The sequence below is a fragment of the Lampetra planeri genome, chromosome 14, assembly GCF_965212315.1.
Source record: "Lampetra planeri chromosome 14, kcLamPlan1.2.h2, whole genome shotgun sequence".
NCBI classification, from domain to species: Eukaryota; Metazoa; Chordata; class Hyperoartia; order Petromyzontiformes; family Petromyzontidae; genus Lampetra; species Lampetra planeri.
The window spans coordinates 13,980,965-13,998,457 of NC_136120.1; the positions used below are offsets into that span (position 1 = coordinate 13,980,965).

General features: G+C 58.5%; 1 protein-coding gene across 2 annotated transcripts in view; it reads left to right on the top strand.

The window, feature by feature from the left end:
• The window catches only part of LOC144722415 (receptor-type tyrosine-protein phosphatase kappa-like), a 146,555-nt gene that overhangs the window by 77,032 nt on the left and 52,030 nt on the right, over window positions 1-17,493 (top strand). For both annotated transcript variants that reach the window (XM_078600660.1, XM_078600661.1), the window contains exons 9-15: window positions 5,192-5,385; window positions 5,680-5,842; window positions 6,176-6,285; window positions 11,246-11,447; window positions 11,843-11,945; window positions 12,232-12,562; window positions 12,992-13,028. In XM_078600660.1, the coding sequence (XP_078456786.1) occupies window positions 5,192-5,385; window positions 5,680-5,842; window positions 6,176-6,285; window positions 11,246-11,447; window positions 11,843-11,945; window positions 12,232-12,562; window positions 12,992-13,028 (1,140 nt within the window). The remainder of the gene's footprint in view (window positions 1-5,191; window positions 5,386-5,679; window positions 5,843-6,175; window positions 6,286-11,245; window positions 11,448-11,842; window positions 11,946-12,231; window positions 12,563-12,991; window positions 13,029-17,493) is intronic.

Below are 17,493 nucleotides of genomic sequence, written 5' to 3' on the forward strand. Positions count from 1 at the left end.
ATTTTTAATTTGACTCTCCCGCTCCTGAGATGTTCATGAGTGGAATGAGAATTGACAAAATATAATCTCTTCGACAGAAATAAAAATGATACTGAGCCAACACAGATAATTGAAATGATAATTACCCTTCAGTTAAAAACAAGGGCTCTGGGCTCATTTTAACGCGTGCATCGATCATAACGGCGGTGTCCTCACTCGCGCTCTCTCCCTTACTCTCTCTTACTCTCTCGCTTGCTCTCTCACTTGCTCTCTCGCTTGCTCTCTTGTTCATGCGCAGGGAGTGCCACCCTGGAGGATGTCAAGGTCCCTCCCCTCCCTTCCCCTCCCCTCCCCTTCACTCCCCTTCCCTCCCGCGCCACCTTCGCAACTTTCAGAAACATTTGAGACCTCCACGCCGTTCGGCGCATCGTGAGTTTCATGAGCGGGGAAAACGATCGCTGCGAGGGGCGTGTTGGAGTGCCATGCCAGGATCGCGCCGGCCACCGCACGCCAAACAAACAGCACGTGGTGGCACGGAAACGCAGGGCAGAGCCGCACAGCAAAATCAAACATCCCCCGTATAGCCTTTAAAAGGCTGTTGGGGCAAGTGCTGTTTACGAGTAGCGTCTATGATAGCCGTCATGCCAATTGAGGGGGTGGGTGGCCAGCACCATGCCCGCACCAGGTACTCATTTGAGGCCGAGTCAACCTAGGAGAGACCCAAGACGGGTTCAAATATTTGTCGCCGTTATTGTTCACAAGTGGGAATTTAACTCGGGTGGCTGGTTTTGTAGCTCGTTGCGTTCATGGCTACGCCGCCGCGCCCCAGAGTGGTGCTGCAGAGCGTCCGCGTCGTTGATGTGCGCGGCCGCGCCTCGTACCGTCCGCGCCTCGTACCGTCCGCGTAGGGTACGGGCGGCGGAGTAAATTGTGTCAATCTCGGAGGATTGGGCGACCGCTGCTCTGATGGGCGAATTTCATATTACGACTACGCAGAAATTGACTGCGATGCGTGGGCGTGCAGGCGCGTGATTTGTTTTGGACCCTTGTTTTTGAGATTCGTCGCGGAGGCATAAGCCCCGGCGCTGCAGGGCGCCCCTAAACGAGCGGTGGCCTCCAGCCGAGAGCAACGAGCGCCGAGCGAGGATTAACGAGTCCGAGGCGCCGCATGTTTCGTAATCGCCGAATCTCGTGGAGCGCTTCTGTGGCCTCGGCAGTTGAGCGCTCTCGGTGCAGGGGCTGGGAGGCAGGTGGGCACCCCCTCCTCTACCCCCCCTCTACCCCCCCCTCTACCCCCCCCCCCTCTACCCCATACTGCATTGGGTGGTGTGGGGGAGGACTTGCCATTGAGACTCGGATGACAACTTAATTTTGCCATGGCCAGGATGAGTGTGTGTGTGTATGTAGGGAGTGGAAGTGCCATGGTTGGCACACTGCGCTTCCAGACGGCCGAGGTTAAATTCCCGGTCACGGGTAATGTCAGCCAAATTGAAGCCTCGGTCTTACCTAGAGACCCCATCAACTGGGGTAGAGACCCAGAGCTTTGCATGAACTCACGTAGACACACGGAGACCAAGAGAGATGCATCGTCTCACACAGGGCTTCATTTCTTGCCATATGTTTTCTGGGTCACTGCTTCCGAATCACTCTTCTAACGCGAGGACCACAATCATTTACTGCTTCCGTGGGCTTCACTCCACCCGTGTTGAGGACTCAGTCTACCAGACACCGTGCCATCTCATCCACCACACTGCACGTCACAATAACGCACTCAACCACCCATCCACCACACTGCCTCATCCCTCGCGCGGCTCCACTTTGGAATCCCCTCCTTCCATCATTATCTCTTTTCTCAAGCTCTGATAATCACCTTACTCCACTCAAGGACCGTATTACACTCGTAATTCACAACTTCGAAAGTGCTGTTTTTTTGCCGGCCGTTTGACCTTTTGGGCTTCTGGCCCTGTGCTCGGCATTGTGGAGTCGGATGGCACCGCGACCAGCAGCCTCAACCGTAGCGAGAGGCATCCTGGATGTGTCGTGCTGGGCGTGGATATAGTTTCGGTGTCACCAAACCCGTATCAACCGTGAGAGACCTGGCCGACTGTGGCTCTCTGCTCTGCAGAGGACGAATAGAAACCCAACGACCAGGCTTCGCTCTGAGTCTGCGCACGTTTCAATTAAGGAGCAACAACTTTAATTGTGTGTGTGTGCGCGCGCTTGCACATCGACAAAATAAATAAATAATGTGCACCATGGGGTTTATGAGCGAGCGAGTGAGCGGATCAAACTTCTCGCGGCTAGAGTGGGCGGCGGTAAATCGCGGCAGAGCAGACATTTCATCTGACGGGGAAGCGTGTCCCGTGGTGGGGGGACGGGGTGGCGGTGGGGAGACTTAATTGCTCTTTAATCTCAGCTGATTGATTAAACGCTCCGCCGCGCCGCCCGCCGCCGTCGGCAGAGGCGGCCGCGGCCTCTCCCGCTGGGGCGCTCAGCGGAACACGGCGCCTTTGTGGCGCCGCCACACGAACTGTGACCCCGCTCGGCCAATCAGAATCTTGTTTTTATCCCGGAGAAATCCGATGAGCTTTGAAGCTCTTTTCCACAGGAAGTTCAGTCATTTCACAGGCTCCCCAGTAGGTCGGCGGCTGCTGCTGCAGATTTCCACTCTTTGTTGTAAACGATTAAAATGTTTGGGGGATGTTGTTGTTGTTGTTGATATGAGTGTTATAATGTCGTTTTGCATTGTTCTGCCACACGATCCGAACGCCGGGTATAATAGTGAAGCGCGTTGCAGCTCATCTCAACCACTCGCTGCCCTGCTGCAGTCTGGCCGAGTGGACCAATTGGGCCCAATTGGCCCGTCATGGCGGCACACGTGGCCTCCTCCTTTCCCGATGACGTCACAGAATCTTACATCTCCGCTGTGCAGCGGGACGGCACGTCGCACCTCTCGGTTCTCACGCTCGGTTCTCACGCTCGGCTACACTCGAGTTTTACTTTACTGGGCAGAGCCCATTGAGCTGTGAACTCTTCCTCGCCCCCGCGGCGCCCCGTTAATTAACCAGGGCGGCCGTCGACCTCAAACCGCAAACCTCCACAATGAGCGACCGCCCGGCCCTGTCGCCGCGATGATGTCATCTGTGTGACGGCACCGCAGACGATGGCACCCGCACCCCGCACCCCGCTCACCACCCCGGCTCCGCTCGCTCCAATCTCCGCTTCCTTTGACTGGCAGCGTGCGTCGCGCTGCGGTAATTGCTTCCGAACATCATCAGCAGTGGTAACGGCGCAGCCCCGCAATCCCCTGCTCACGCCGCTGCTGGCAGGAAGGAGTGAGAGGGGGCTCTGTAGGGCCCCTCTCGGGGGGTATTTTGGCCTCCTCTTCAGCACCGCTTCACCCAACCACACCACGGCTTGTGGCAAACTGTGGTGCAACCATTCAGGCTGCTGGGTGTACAGAGGCGTCGGGATTTCATGAACCTGTACACATATATATAGAGAGATATACAGATACACATACAGATAGATCAATACATACAGGTAGATCAATACATACAGGTAGATCAATACATACAGGTAGATCAATACATACAGGTATATACATAAAGAAACATTTACACATACGGATACATATATACATACTAAAACATACATACAGATACATATATACATACTAAAACATACATACAGATACATATATACATACTAAAACATACATACAGATACATATATACATACTAAAACATACATACAGATACATATATACACACAGAATTTCTCAATCAATATTTTGTGGGTTGCTAGTCGACTGGAGCAGGTGACGGGTGACGGAGTAGCCATGGCCAGAGCGAGTGCGCCACTGGATGTGGTGTGCCGGGTGCGGAAACATTTTCCCGGCTCGCCCACCCTGGACAGACGCGGCTGAGATTGAGCGGCAGAGTGGGGGGAGCAGAGATTTGGAAAACTTTCTTCCAGAATTCCACCGAGAAATCATGGTGATTGGAGGAGAAGGGGTGGGTGGGGGGGCACGGGGAAGGAGGAAGAGGGAGTCTGGGAGGAGCAGGAGGAGGAAGGTCGCTTTTGATTTCACAGAATAATTTGCGCTAAATTGCACGTCCGCTCAAGGGGCGCGCGCGTGACCGAGTGAAGGCTCGGATGAGTTAAAGTTTTCCTCGCTTGCACTGTAATTTAATTAAACCTGACCCCAGCACTCCCCAGGTAATTGAGCGCACGTCAGGTGCAAAATTGCTTTGTGTTTCCCACTTTGATTAACGAAAAGTTCAGCGTTGTACGATTAACGCCACACGCTCTCGCGCCCTCGCTACACAAACATCGCCGTGTTGATCCTCAGCCGAGGCAAATGCATGATCCCCCCCCCTCACACCCCCCCCTCACTCCCCCTTTCCCCCCCTCACACCCCCTCACTCCCCCGCTCTCACTCTCCCCCGCACTCTCTATCTCACCCCCGCTCTCCCCATTTTACCCCTCACTGCACTTAGCGCGGTTGACTATGTACAGTAAGAAAGAAGTTAAACATAAATACATCACAATACATTCACTCCCCCTCACTCCCGCTCTATCCTCTCGTGTTCTCCATCGTTTTCCCTCCAGCCCCCCTCACTCCTCCATGCCAGGCCCCGCAGACGATGATGGTGACGTTGTTGACGATGTTGACGATGTTACGATGATGACGATGTTGAAGATGATGACGATGTTGACGATGTTGACAAAGATGACGATGCTGACGATGATGACGATGATGACGATGTTGACGATGATGACGACGATATTGACGATGTTGACGATCAACGGTGCTCGGGGGTAACACTGCGTGCGATTGCTCGGCACCACATCCGACGTTTCACCTCGCCCGCCCCGGGGAGCTTGTTCTTGAGGAGCTGAATGCGCTTCAGTTAGCGGTGGCCGCGGCGGTCTCGCCCGAGACAACAACAACGGCGAGGGCAGCGGAGTACGTTTGTGTGTTCGCTCCGTCGCGCCATCGCGACGGACGTCGCTTCACAGGCACAGCCTGGGATCGTTTCTCAGTGGGGGCAGGGGGAGGGGCGGGGGGTGGAGGCGCGATCGAGTAAACTCACGAGGGTCGTCATATCCCGAGTTGACGGCGGGAAGGGACGCTCGCGCCGAGCGGCAGATCGCTCGCGCCGAGCGATGGCACTGACGCCGAGGGCGGCGACCTTTGTTTGCGCAGAGCCGACGCGGGCGCCGGGCCAGCTGGAGGTGTACAACGTGAAGCCGCGCCAGCTCAGCGTCGAGTGGGAGGCGCTGGGCTACAACGTGACGCGCTGCTACCGCTACAACATCACGGCGCGCTACCGCTACGCCCGGCGAGCGCCGCTCCCGTCGCCCGGCGCCGGCACCGCCGCCCTCGGCGCGCACGCGGAGGTAATGCCGGCGGCGTCCTGCCATGGTGGTGGTGGTGGTCGGTGAGTGTGTTGAGGTTGGTGGTTTAGAGTGAGTGAAGTTGGGGGGTGTTGCAGTGGTGGTGGTGAGTGAAGTGGGTGGGCTGCTGTGGTGGTGGTGGTGGTGAGGGAAGTGGGTGTGTTTTAGCGGTGGTGGAGACGAATGAGTTTGGTGGTCGTGGTGAGATGGTACTGTTGATGGCGATGGTAGCCGTGGTGGTGCCAGCTGTGTGGAGATTGCTCCTAGCTGCGTCCCCCCCCCACCACCCCCCCACAGGAGGTGACGCTGGAGGAGGTGTGGATGGGCGACGATGACTCGGTGACGATGATGACCCTCCACGACCTCCCGCCCTTCACCAACGTGAGCCTGCGCCTCGTCCTCTCGAACTCTGAGGGCCGGAAGCAGAGCGAGGAGATCACTGCGCAGACCACGGAGGATGGTACGCTCCTTCCTTCTCATTCCTCCTTCACATCCTTCCTCCCTCCTCCCTCCTCCCTCCCTCCTGATGGGTGGTTTGCTGAAGAATTGCAGACTTGTTGTCGGTGAGCAGCGAGTCATCCACAGTTTGGGTCACACTCTGGATGGCTTCTCTACCTCCTCGGAAGGAGTGGGGGAGGCTCACGGATTGACGAGGTGGTCCGTCGTTTGTGGGGGGCGACGCTGCTGCTGATGATCTCAAATTCCGCGTCTTGGCCAGACGTTCGCTATATTTGTTTGTTTATTCAATCTGACCGCGGGGGAAACGTGTCGTCTCCGTGCGTGTGCCTGGCAGTGCCGAGCCCGGTGGCCCTGCAGTCGTTGAAGGCGCAGAGCTTCGAGGAGAAGCTGCAGGTGCAGTGGGGGGAGCCCAGCGAGAGCAACGGGGTGATCACGCTCTACGAGGTGAGGCCCTCCCCACCCCCCCGGCCCCCCCCCCCACCCCCGCCCGCGGAGCGACGGCGGCGCTCGTGCCAGGAATCGTCTCGCGACCTTGACGTCGCCGCAATCGCTTGCGCCAGGCTAGGTGCGCTTTGAGGCCGTCGCGTGACGTTTGGAAGGCTCGCTGCTGGCAGGAGGTCACGGGACGGACCCGGGTGCCATGCGTGGACTGACTTGAGGTGACTGTGGCAGACGCCACCACCTTCGGTAATTCGATTTTTGCCAATCAAATTACCAAAGGGCCGTGCCACGCACCGCGCGCAGCACCGCTGGTGCCACACGCTGCCGCTTCGTGTCCGCGTGCTCGCGTGACGATTACCCAGCTCGCGTCGCGCATCTTGCTCTGCAGCTCGCATCGTAGCCAACCAATGAATGGGTGGCTACATATGGTGCAAAAGAAGTTCAACATACACCAAAGGTTCCGTCGTCATCAATACCATCGTCATCATCATTATCGTCGTTGTTAGTAGCAGCCATGATCGATAATCCGCTCTCCAAAGACTGCACTCAAAAATAACATCAACATTTGTGTGTGGACCTCATTCCAGCTTTTAGAATCAAAAATATCGGTGATGTGATGAAAGTTACTGTCGGTGGTAAGAGCGGGTGGGAAAGTGGTACCCCGTAGCGCGTGCACCAGCGATATCGGAGGCGGCTCTGTGATGTCCTCTTCACACGGCGGTGCCGCGCTGCTCTGCGAGAGCTCAGAACGGATTCTCGGTCATAAAACTGCGGGGGGAAAAGACCAAAAAAAAAATTGAAACCTCAATTTATTTGGCCAAGAAGGCGACGTAGCCTGCGGGGTGCAGACCGAGAGGATGATTGACCTCCGTGGTAGCCTTGCCCCGGGGGGGGCGTTGGGATCACCACGGACATCGCATCCGTGAATGGTGGCAGCAAGCGCGTCATTCCTGCGATCAATGAACTCAAATGTGATTTTATTTTGGCGATTTAAACCGGCGGTGGCCCACCTCGTTATTTATTAACGCCCTGGTTCACGACCCCCGGGTGGAGGAGGGTAGGAGGGGTGGGGGGGTCGTGACCCACAGTTACAACCATGTCACTTATCCGGTGACGTAGGATCACTGAGACTCGAGACTCGTTTTCAGGAGGGTCCTGCCACAATCCTCTTTTGAATGAGCTCATCAATGTTGGTTGTGCAACTCAAGAGTAGAGCTCACGCAGTGAGTCGGTTATGAATGAACTCGGTGAATTGACTGAAACCTGTAATTTATTAAATTGTTTGTGGTCGTTACTCAGGCCTCTTTGAAAATAGTTCGGAACCCCCCACATCCTGCCTTTTGAAGGTGGGAAACCCCGGACTAGTCATGCCCAGGACATGGCTGATGATGACATTACCAGGTCCTGCCCATCATCACCTCCCGTCCAGCGGCACACGTTGAAACGGAATTGGGCCTTTTATTAAAACCAACACATTTTGCACTCTCTCATTGTCCGAGTGATCAAGCCGATAATCCTTCCTTAAATGTTTAATTGGATGGCCCCATTGTGCCCCAAGGTGGCGCAATGTGAAACAAACACATCGGTGGCGAGATGGGGTGCGGATGGGTTAAAGTGTGGGGCGGGTGGGGGTGGCGGGGAGGGGGGGGGTTTGCTTTCCCCCGGGCGAGCTGGGGCTCGGGGTAACAGGGAGGGGGGTGGGGGGGGGCCGATGCCGGGCTCCGTGCGGTGCCGGTCGCTCCGAGCGGAAGCGACACGCCGCGGCCGTGCCGCAGCGGGGAGGCGCGCGCCATCAATCGCAATGCGCGGTGACAGCAGAGAAATAGTGATCCGCGAGCACCCCGGGTGGGACACGCGCGGACCCTCAGACACGCACACGTGCTCGCGATACGCGCGCACGCGCCACGCGTCATTTGGGCTTCGTGGCGAGCGCAGGCTGTGCACGCGCGCAAACACGCGGTCACAATCTCACACTTGGCCGCGCGTGCGTAATCTAGCCGGGTATTACTGCCCGGGCAAACATGCTGGGTGGCTGGAGTTTTCATATTTTCCCCCCTCACGCCTGAAAAATAAATCATCACGGGGGCATTTCTGCACGCTCGCACGCACACGGTCTCACGCATACATACACACTCGCACAAACACGCGCGCACGCTGTCACGTGCACGCTCTCACGCGTACACTCACACACAGACACACTCGCACAGACACACTCGCACAGACATGCTCGCACGTGTGCCCACACACTAAACAAAATATATATATATATATATAATATTTTTATTTCACTAGGGAAGGCCCGCTAAACTATATAGCTCTTTTTTGGAAGCGACCTGGCTACAAATGATACCTTAACGAAGTGGCTCATCGCATGGAAATGTATAGCAACCAAATACGCGTGCGGATTCTAAATGTGGAGGGACGAAATGGAGGACCCGGAGAAAATACACACAACCACTGGGAAAACACTCAAACTCCAAATATATTCAGGCATCCGGAATCAAACCCACGACCTCCTGCATACCAGGTGAGGGATATACCATCTCGCCACTGCGGCGCCCCAAACGCCCATCCAGTCGCTCGCACGCACAACCACGCAGCTTTTACCACCGATCAGCTTTCCCAATGGCACCCTAAGCAGCCGTGAGATAATAAACCATAACGCGATTTTGCAATTACACACGCAGAGAGGAGGCCATTAATAGATCCACCGCTCTCTCTTTCATTCTGATTAAACGAGCCTTGCAAGGGGCATCAGCCATTAACGCTCAATCCAATCTCCCATCCGCGTAACGACGGGAGAGCAATCGTACCGGCAACACTGCCAGCAACACCGCCCGGCACTCCAACACGGTCGTGCGACCACGTGAACGAGTGACCATTGCACTGCCCGCGTAACCGCGTGACCACGTGATCGCCGCTCGCGTGACGACGCTCGTCAAAAGGTTCACGTTCATTTCCTTAAAGCGCAATCCCCCCCCCACCTTCGGCACGCACGGGCGATCGATAATCCTCCTTCCTCCCCGTTCACGAAAACAACAGCGACAAACAAGAGATTCATTAGCGTTCACATAATACACCACGCCCCCCGCCCCCCTATGCTGGGCTGTAGTTAATGCCGTGAAGATCACGGCAAGGAATCCATACGCGCAGTCGAAGCCACATCGACATTTTAATAGAGTATCGGCGCGGCCGCGCACTCCGGAGCGCCGCGATGCAACGCCCCCCCCCCGCACCTCCGCCACTTGGGAGGAACGACACGTTGGGAAGATGCCGCCGATCGTTCGTGCGGTGACGTGGATATTTATTTATTTTAATATTATACATTTCTACTCGGGCGCTTGCTCGTCGGCCGGTATGGAATTCTGTAACTCGGAGATAAATCATTAATCGGTACGCATTTTTTAGTAGGGGAGAAATTCTCTGTGGCGGACGTACACAGACGGACAGACGGTCTCATCCACGCTGGGGTGGTGGTGGTGAGTGTGGTGAGAGGGGTGGTGGTGGCAGTGATGGTGGTGGCAGTGATGAGGGTGGTGAACTTTGGCCACGATGTTCGCCGGGCAGCTCGTCAACTGGTGCCCATCATCGCGATGCCACCAGTGGAGAGTTACTCAGCCATTGGCACGGCTGGCACTCGAAATCCGGCCACGGAGCACAGTCCAGAAGTTGTCAACGCTGCCACACAATGAAATCATCGGTGCCATTGGTGCTCGTGCCGTTCCTGTACCGCAAGGTTATGGGCAGCGGCTGACCTTTGCTTTGTGGCAGTTAACCTTCAATGTAATTTGCGGTGTGACTCTCTTTCAAATTACACCACGGGATCTTTAACATCGACCGCAAAGCAGGCGGCACGCGGTACGCACACTTAACACTCCCTGCCGACGTATTGACCAGGGGGATCGCTGGGTTTGAACCGCGATCCACCATAACGAGCGGCCAAATGCGGCACCGTCGCTCGGCCACGTCGCCACCCACCGCTCACCGCCGTCGTCGTCGTCTCGTAGATTCCCTGGCACACACGCAAGTGCCCGTGCCCACACATGCCAGCGTGCCCGCGCACCCGCACGCCCTCGCTACGCGTTTGTCCTGGCGGGGGTCTTGGGGGGGGGTGGGGTGGGGGGCCTGAATTGCGTTTATTGCAATCGTCCAGACCCGTCATGAACAATTACGCTCCTGGCAGAACACGGCGGCGGCGACGGCGACGGCGACGCTGCCAGTCGTCGCGATGTGACGGATCGTGTTCCCGGTTTATGTTCCGGTTGCTGAGTGAACCTGTCGCCCCTCCCCACCCCCGCACACGCGCGTGTGTTTTATGCACCGCGCCGTAAAAGTATATTTATATACGGGCCAAGAGTGAGAGTGGCTGTGAATCTGGCAATTACACTGCAACATTAATGTGGGAAATTAATTCAGAGCCCAAAGCTGCTTGAGGATTTTTTCGGTTCGTCGCTAATTCCTGAGGATCGACGAGGCAGATTGAAGCGGCACCCTCAGGATTATTGGAGATCGACGCCAATTCTCAAGGGGCCTTAGACTCGGCATCGGGTGGATGTTCGGGGGCTTAATGGGTCTAATGCCAAATAAACGTTCGTGAAATATTAATTTGCAAGGTTCGGAGAGCCACACTAAGGCAGCTGCAGGAGTGTGAAACTCAAGTCTGAGATTGGAATCTTCCTCGTCTCTAGCTTGGGGCTAGAGACGAGGAAGATTCTGGCCTGGCCAAGGTCTAGAGGCACCCATTTGTTTACGTGACAGAAACAGACGATTGCGGTGAACTTTTAAGATCGCTCGCTCATAGGCGAACTTCGTTGTGGACGCACGCTACCGCTGGTAGAACACGGGGGGAAGGGGTGCCGCGTTCATTCTAGCGCCAGGGCCCATGCCAACCGCACTACGCCACTGCCCGTGTGCCGCAATGGTGCCAGACTTTCATTGTCCCGGTCTCTCCCCGCCCGTGCAGGTGTCGTACCGCGGCGTGTCCTCGTTCGACGGCGCGTTTGACGCCAGCAGCCACGGCGGGAAGGTTTACAAGTCGGGCGGCGAGTACCGGCACCTGTTTGTGGGGCTGCACCCGGGCACGCGATACGCCGTCACCGTTCGCGCCAGCACCAGCCGCGGCTTCGGGCTGCCCACCACCACTCACTTCAGCACCAACATCTCCGGTGAGCGCGGCGGAGGAGGCAGTGAGGGCCGAGCAGAGAACCGATCCAGAGGATGGTGGAGTGGTCGAGTGGCCGAACCGCTAATTGAGCCGTTAAGTCGTTAATTGGATGGCCCCACTCTGTGCCGAAGTGCGGCAATGCAAAGCACGTGGGCGGCGAGTTGGGATGTGGATGGGTTAAAGCGCGGGGTGTGGGGAGGAAGAGGAGGGGCCCAGTGGGGGAGAGGGACGGGGGGTGGTTTGGCTTCGCAACAAACAAACTCGCCTCCGGTGGCAAACCGCACGCACTGGAGATGGCGGCACGCTGCTGCCAGCGCCGCTCCCTGCCAACTGCATAGCAGCGTCCTCACTTTCCTCCCCCACCCCCCTGCTGCCTTCCCCCCCCCCCCCCGGCAGCCCCATCCATGCCAGACTACGATTCATCGCGGCCGCTGGAGGAGACGGAGACGACGATCACCGTGCTTCTCAAGCCGGCCACTGCCAAGGGCGCGCCCGTCAGGTGTTTGCGTGTGTGTGCGTGTGTACATGCGTGTGTGTGCGTGCGCGAATGCAGAGTGGTAGCTGGCACAGCAGTTGCACACTGCGCTATGAACCCGGGGAACACAGTTTGAGTCCCACTGACGACCAACATCGGTAACGAATATCCGGACCTGGACTTCCCCTAAGTCGACTTAAATGCGTACCTGGTGCAGTGTAATGTGCCGCTTGCACCCAGCGTGTCGGCCCGCCCTTTAACCCGAGCGCCGCGGCCCCTCACCATCCACCCCCCCCCCCGCCCCCCCCAGCGTGTACCAGCTGGTGGTGGAAGAGACTGCGTCTCGGCGCCGGCGCAGCCACGAGCTCCCTCCTCTCCAGCGCCGGCGCCGCGCCCCGCGCCGCTCGGGCGGCTGCTTCTTGCGGCCCACGGCCTACCAGCCGGGGCCCGACGGGGCTGATGCACCGGCGGGAGCGGCGCCCCGGCACTACTTTGCCGCGGAGCTGCCCCCCGGCAGCCTGCAGGTGCCCACACCCTTCACGGTGGGCGACAACGGCACCTACGGCTCGTTCTGGAACCCGCCGCTCGACCCCGGAAAGAGCTACGACGTCTACTTCCAGGCGGTCAGCGAGGCCGGCGGGGTGAGTGGGCGAGGCCGGTGGGGAGTTCACGGCGACATCCGCGTGCGATCCACCAACCCTCGCAGCTGCTTTTGCACGGCGCTGGGCTACGGACAGCCACGTGCGATCCGCCTGGCCGTCGCCGCCGCTTCCCGACTAAACGTAACACCTTGCCAATCACCGTGCGACGCCGACGGCTCCACGCGCACACACGGCCCTTGTCGACCCCCTGCTGGATGAGGGCCTCGCCAGAGCGCGCGGCCAGTGGGGGGGGATCCTGTTAGCGCACGTTGCCGCCACGCTCGCTGTGGGTTGCTGAAGGCGGTGAGCGTGGCCATGGGAGCGCCGGGGTGGGCGGCCACGTCTAGATGCGTGCGTGGCCGCGCGCCCTCTGCGTGCGGTTGAGGGCAACCGGTGACTCCAGTGTTTGTGTGCCCCTTGCGTTCACAGGAAGTGAAGATCGACTGCGTCAAAGTGGCTTCCAAAGGTTAGTTCGTGTGCCTGTGTGCGCGTCAGCCCCCGTGTGTGCATGTGTCCGTGTGCACGTGTGCCCCCGTGTGTGCAAGAGTCACGGTCGCTACCGCCGGCGCACCGTTTGCCCGGCGGCGTGGTGGTGAGATTTGCCGGTGGAGACCCCAACTGGAGGAGCGGCGCTCATTAGCGAGTGACTAGTCAGGCCCCCGTCTAGCCAGGCGCCCGTCTAGCCAGGCGCCCGTCTAGCCAGGCGCCCGTCTAGCCAGGCGCCCGTCTAGCCAGGCGCCCGTCTAGCCAGGCCCCCGTCTAGCCAGGCCCCCGTCTAGCCAGGCCCCCGTCTAGCCAGGCGCCCGTCTAGCCAGGCCCCCGTCTAGCCAGGCGCCCGTCTAGTCAGGCCCCCGTCTAGCCAGGCCCCCGTCTAGCCAGGCCCCCGTCTAGCCAGGCCCCCGTCTAGCCAGGCCCCCGTCTAGCCAGGCGCCCGTCTAGCCAGGCCCCCGTCTAGCCAGGCCCCCGTCTAGCCAGGCATCCGTCTAGCCAGGCGTGGCCGCCTCCTCGAGTCGCTCGTCCTCCCCCCTTTTCCCCTCGCTCCCCAGCTGACCTCTAAAAACGAAATTCTAATAAAAATTTTATTTTACGTGGTAACGCACACTGAGCTTTTTAGCTCTATTTCAGAAGCGACCTGGCCACATATTATCGCTCAACAAAAGCAGCAAAATCCTCAAAATACGTGATCTTGATTCTAAATGTGGAGGGAAAGCCCGGAGAAAAATCCACGCGACAACGGGGAGAGAAACATGCAAACCCCAAATATACAGCCAGCATCAGGGTCGGGATCGGACTCACGACCTCCTGTATACCGAGCGAGGTAGTTAACATCTCGCCACCTCGCCGCCCTCGCTACCGCTACCTCCTCCCATGATTTCCATACCTCAGTCCTGTTGATTAATTTCTCTCCATTTCCATCTACCAAACTCTTCCCGCTATCCTCTCGCGTCTTCATCCCACCCCCTGTTCTTGATATGAGATGCCGTACATGCACCGTAATGTTTGCTGTGGTGGTATACTGCCTTGTCAACTTTTGCCCTCTGATTTCCCGGCACCCACAGTGACCTCTTCTTCCTCTGCCTTATCGCTTATGTCTTGTTCTGCCCATGAGCCGTTCTCTCCCACCCAATCTCCCCCAACTCTCCACTAACTCTCCCCGAACTCTCTCCTAACTCTCTCTGCCTCGTCTCTCCCCCACGCACCCTCTCCCTTGCGGACACAGGGCTGAGTGCGCAGTCGCGCCTCAGCCCCACCAGCACTAACAAGGGAAACGGGGGCAAACGCCTAACAGGTCAGGCCCGAACCCCTCACACCCCCCTCCCCCCCCCCATTTAACCCTTCCCCGAGGTCACCCAGGTCAACCTTCCTCTCTTCCTGAGCAGCACGAGATCTGTAATGATCCCCACAACTCTACGGTGATGGTGACGGTGGGGCGGCTGGTGGGGCGGCTGGTGGGGCTGCTGCTGCTGCTGTTAATCCTTGGGTGCGCGTGTGAGATGTTCCACCGCCGTCGTCGTCAGCCACGGTCTATCCACTGCTTGATGAAGGCCTTCCCCGAGGCCGTCGCCATCACTCGCTGCCTCGCGACGTCACGATCCATGGAGCGCCTGTGCGCGGAGCCGGTTTTACGGCTCCGTCTCCGTGGTGGACGCGCTGTCACCGCGCGCGTTCACGGAAGAGCATCAAGAGTGGGCAGCGCACGCCAGAGATCCGCGTCGAGCGCGGTGCCGTCGCCGCCGACGCCACCGCGCCGTGTTTATCAGCGGGAGCCGCGTTGGCTGTCAGGAGCCGCGGGTCCGACATGGGGGAGCCGCGTTTGGAGCGCACGGGAGGGGGCGGGGTGGTCGTGGCAGCGGCCACTCCGCCCGTCAGGGCCACCCCGGCCGTGACGGATCCCTCCGGAGATGCGCTCGTGTTTATTTGCTCAATAAATGGGAATCGTGCCGAGGTGAATAATTAATTAATCATTCAGGGCGCCCGTGCCCTACGCTCAGGTGCCCGTACCAAGACGTGCCTTGAATCATTGCGCCAAAAACAGTGGCACCGCCACGGATGGCGCCACTGTTGGGGGGGGGGGGGCGTGGTGAGGGGGAGAGGGGGAGGGGTGGGTGGCCGCATCGCACGCCGTCAGTTTTAATTGCCCGTCCTTGCTTTATTTATCTCTTCATTCACGCATTAGCGTGTTTATTAAATATCGCGGCGCTTTTTTTGTTTTGTCCACACGCCATTACCCACGCCGCCACGCTTGCCGCGATCCTCAATCACCGTGGCAGAAACCGCTTACTGCTCTTCCTCGCCACCGCAGGGGGGCGGGCAGGCGAACAAACGAGTGAGCGGGTCGGTGGATGGGCGAGTGGGGGTGGACAAGCGGGCAGGCGGGCGAGTGCGTGGGACGGCACTCGAGAGCCATGCCGCTGCCATGACCCCCCTAACCCCCCCCCCCCCCGGCGCTTCACCGCGCCCACTCCTCACCGTCGTTCTCGCTCCCGAGCGCCCGTCGCTGTGACCCCCACACAGCCTGGGGTCAGCGATCAGGGGTCACGCGATCAGGGGTCACGTCAACTCCAGTGATGATCCGTTTGACAGAGTGCGTGAGTGTGACTGATTGCGGTGAATTTCACTAAAATGTTAATCACCTGGTTTAACTGGACCTCACTTAATCACTTTGTCACCCACTCGCTCAATCTGTTAGGCACTCGCCCACCAACGTACTGTGTCCACCTACACAGTCAATCACTCACTCACTCACCCACACAATCACTCACCACATCCACTCACTTATTCGATCACCCACTCACTCGTTCACAAACTCACTCACTACCCACTCGCTCACTGTGACCCCATCACTCAACCTCCCCGCCCAGCCGTGTGAACACCGATGGGGAAGTAAACACTGGAGGCGTCGTGCTCACGATGAGACGGATCTCAATTTCAGAGCCGGTTTCCTGGGGTCAGCCCCCCGGGAGTCGTCCCTCGCTACAATCGCGCGAGCCAAACCCCCTTAAGTGCCCTCTCCTCCCGACACCCCCCCCCCCCGCCCCTGTTTTCTTACCCCCCGTACATGCCGCTCTAGCTGGGCTGGCTGAGGGGTGGGGGGCTCTGATGACGAGCGGTCGCCACGGTGCCCCCCCCCCCTCCGCTCGCCGCGACGATGTTGGGCACCTGACGACGATTGTCGCGATATCGGCTTCCCGTCAAGGTCAGCATCAGCCATGGTCTATCCACCGCTGGATGAAGGCCGCCGTCGCCACCTTTCGCCATCCGACGATGTAACGATCCACGCGGCGCACGACCGGATCTCGGCGCTCCATCTTCGCGGTGGACGTCCTCTCGGACTCGTTCCGTTCCCCGGGGCCACTCCATGACGCGTGCTGCCCGATAATTTGGATGCTGTTCCACTACGGTGTCGCCATACCCTGGCGACCCTGGCGACCCCAGTGGCGCTGGTGGCGGAGATTGCCGGGAGGGCTGTGTAATCGACGCCGCGCTCAGCGCTATGACCGCCCTCTCCTCGCGCCACTCTAATGTTTGTATTTTTTTGATTATTTTACATCAATGACTTGGAAATGCGAGGCGTGGGTGGGGGGTAGATGGGCTGTATTTCAAGGCACGGATCGCGGGGGAGTCGCGCGCCGAATGAAGAGCGAAGGGAAACGCGTTTGTGTTTTTTTTTAGTGTCGCGCGTGGGGATAACGTGAATTTTATGAGGCGTGGCACCTCTAAAATTCACGGGGGGGGGGGAGCGTGGGGTGGCAGTGCCGGGGGGCTCTGCGAGTTATAGAATCGCTCCCAGCGCCGAGCGATGGGGCTGCCCGCTGCCTGCTGGGGCTGCCCGCTGCTTGCTGGGGCTGCCCGCTGCCTGCTGGGGCTCAGTGTGTTTGTAAACCGGTCCCATGGTGGGCGTTTGGCTCTCCCGTCAACTCCTCGTGGACGTCAACGTCTCCAAGCTGGGATCGGACAGCCTGAGTGGCAGACGTTGCCCGGAGTCGAGCGTGCAGCTCCCTTGGGGTAGGCGACACGGCCACTTGCGTGGCAGCCGGCCCTCGGCTGCAGAGTGAGCGGCTCACAATCGGTTGGCGGTTAATTCGGCTCATCAGCCCTCGAGGTCGATAAAATTGACACCACTTTGTGGGGAAGGCAACCAGCGGGTGTCTTCTCCTACGGAGACACCCGGCCCTGCCATAGGAATGTGGAATTATCACCGCTGCTGCTTCTTCATGTGGCTGATGTTGCTGTGGAGCAACATCTGTTGAGCTGGTTGATGAGCCGGTTGCGTCGGGAGTAGCGGAGTGGCAAATCGCTCCTTCGATGGCCACTGGCTGACGGCTGATCACGTGACTTGTGCAACCGAGGTGATGAGAACTCAAGAGAGCAGCAGCACTCTGCGACACAAATACAATCACAAGTTACAGCAATGGCGCGAAGGGATACGC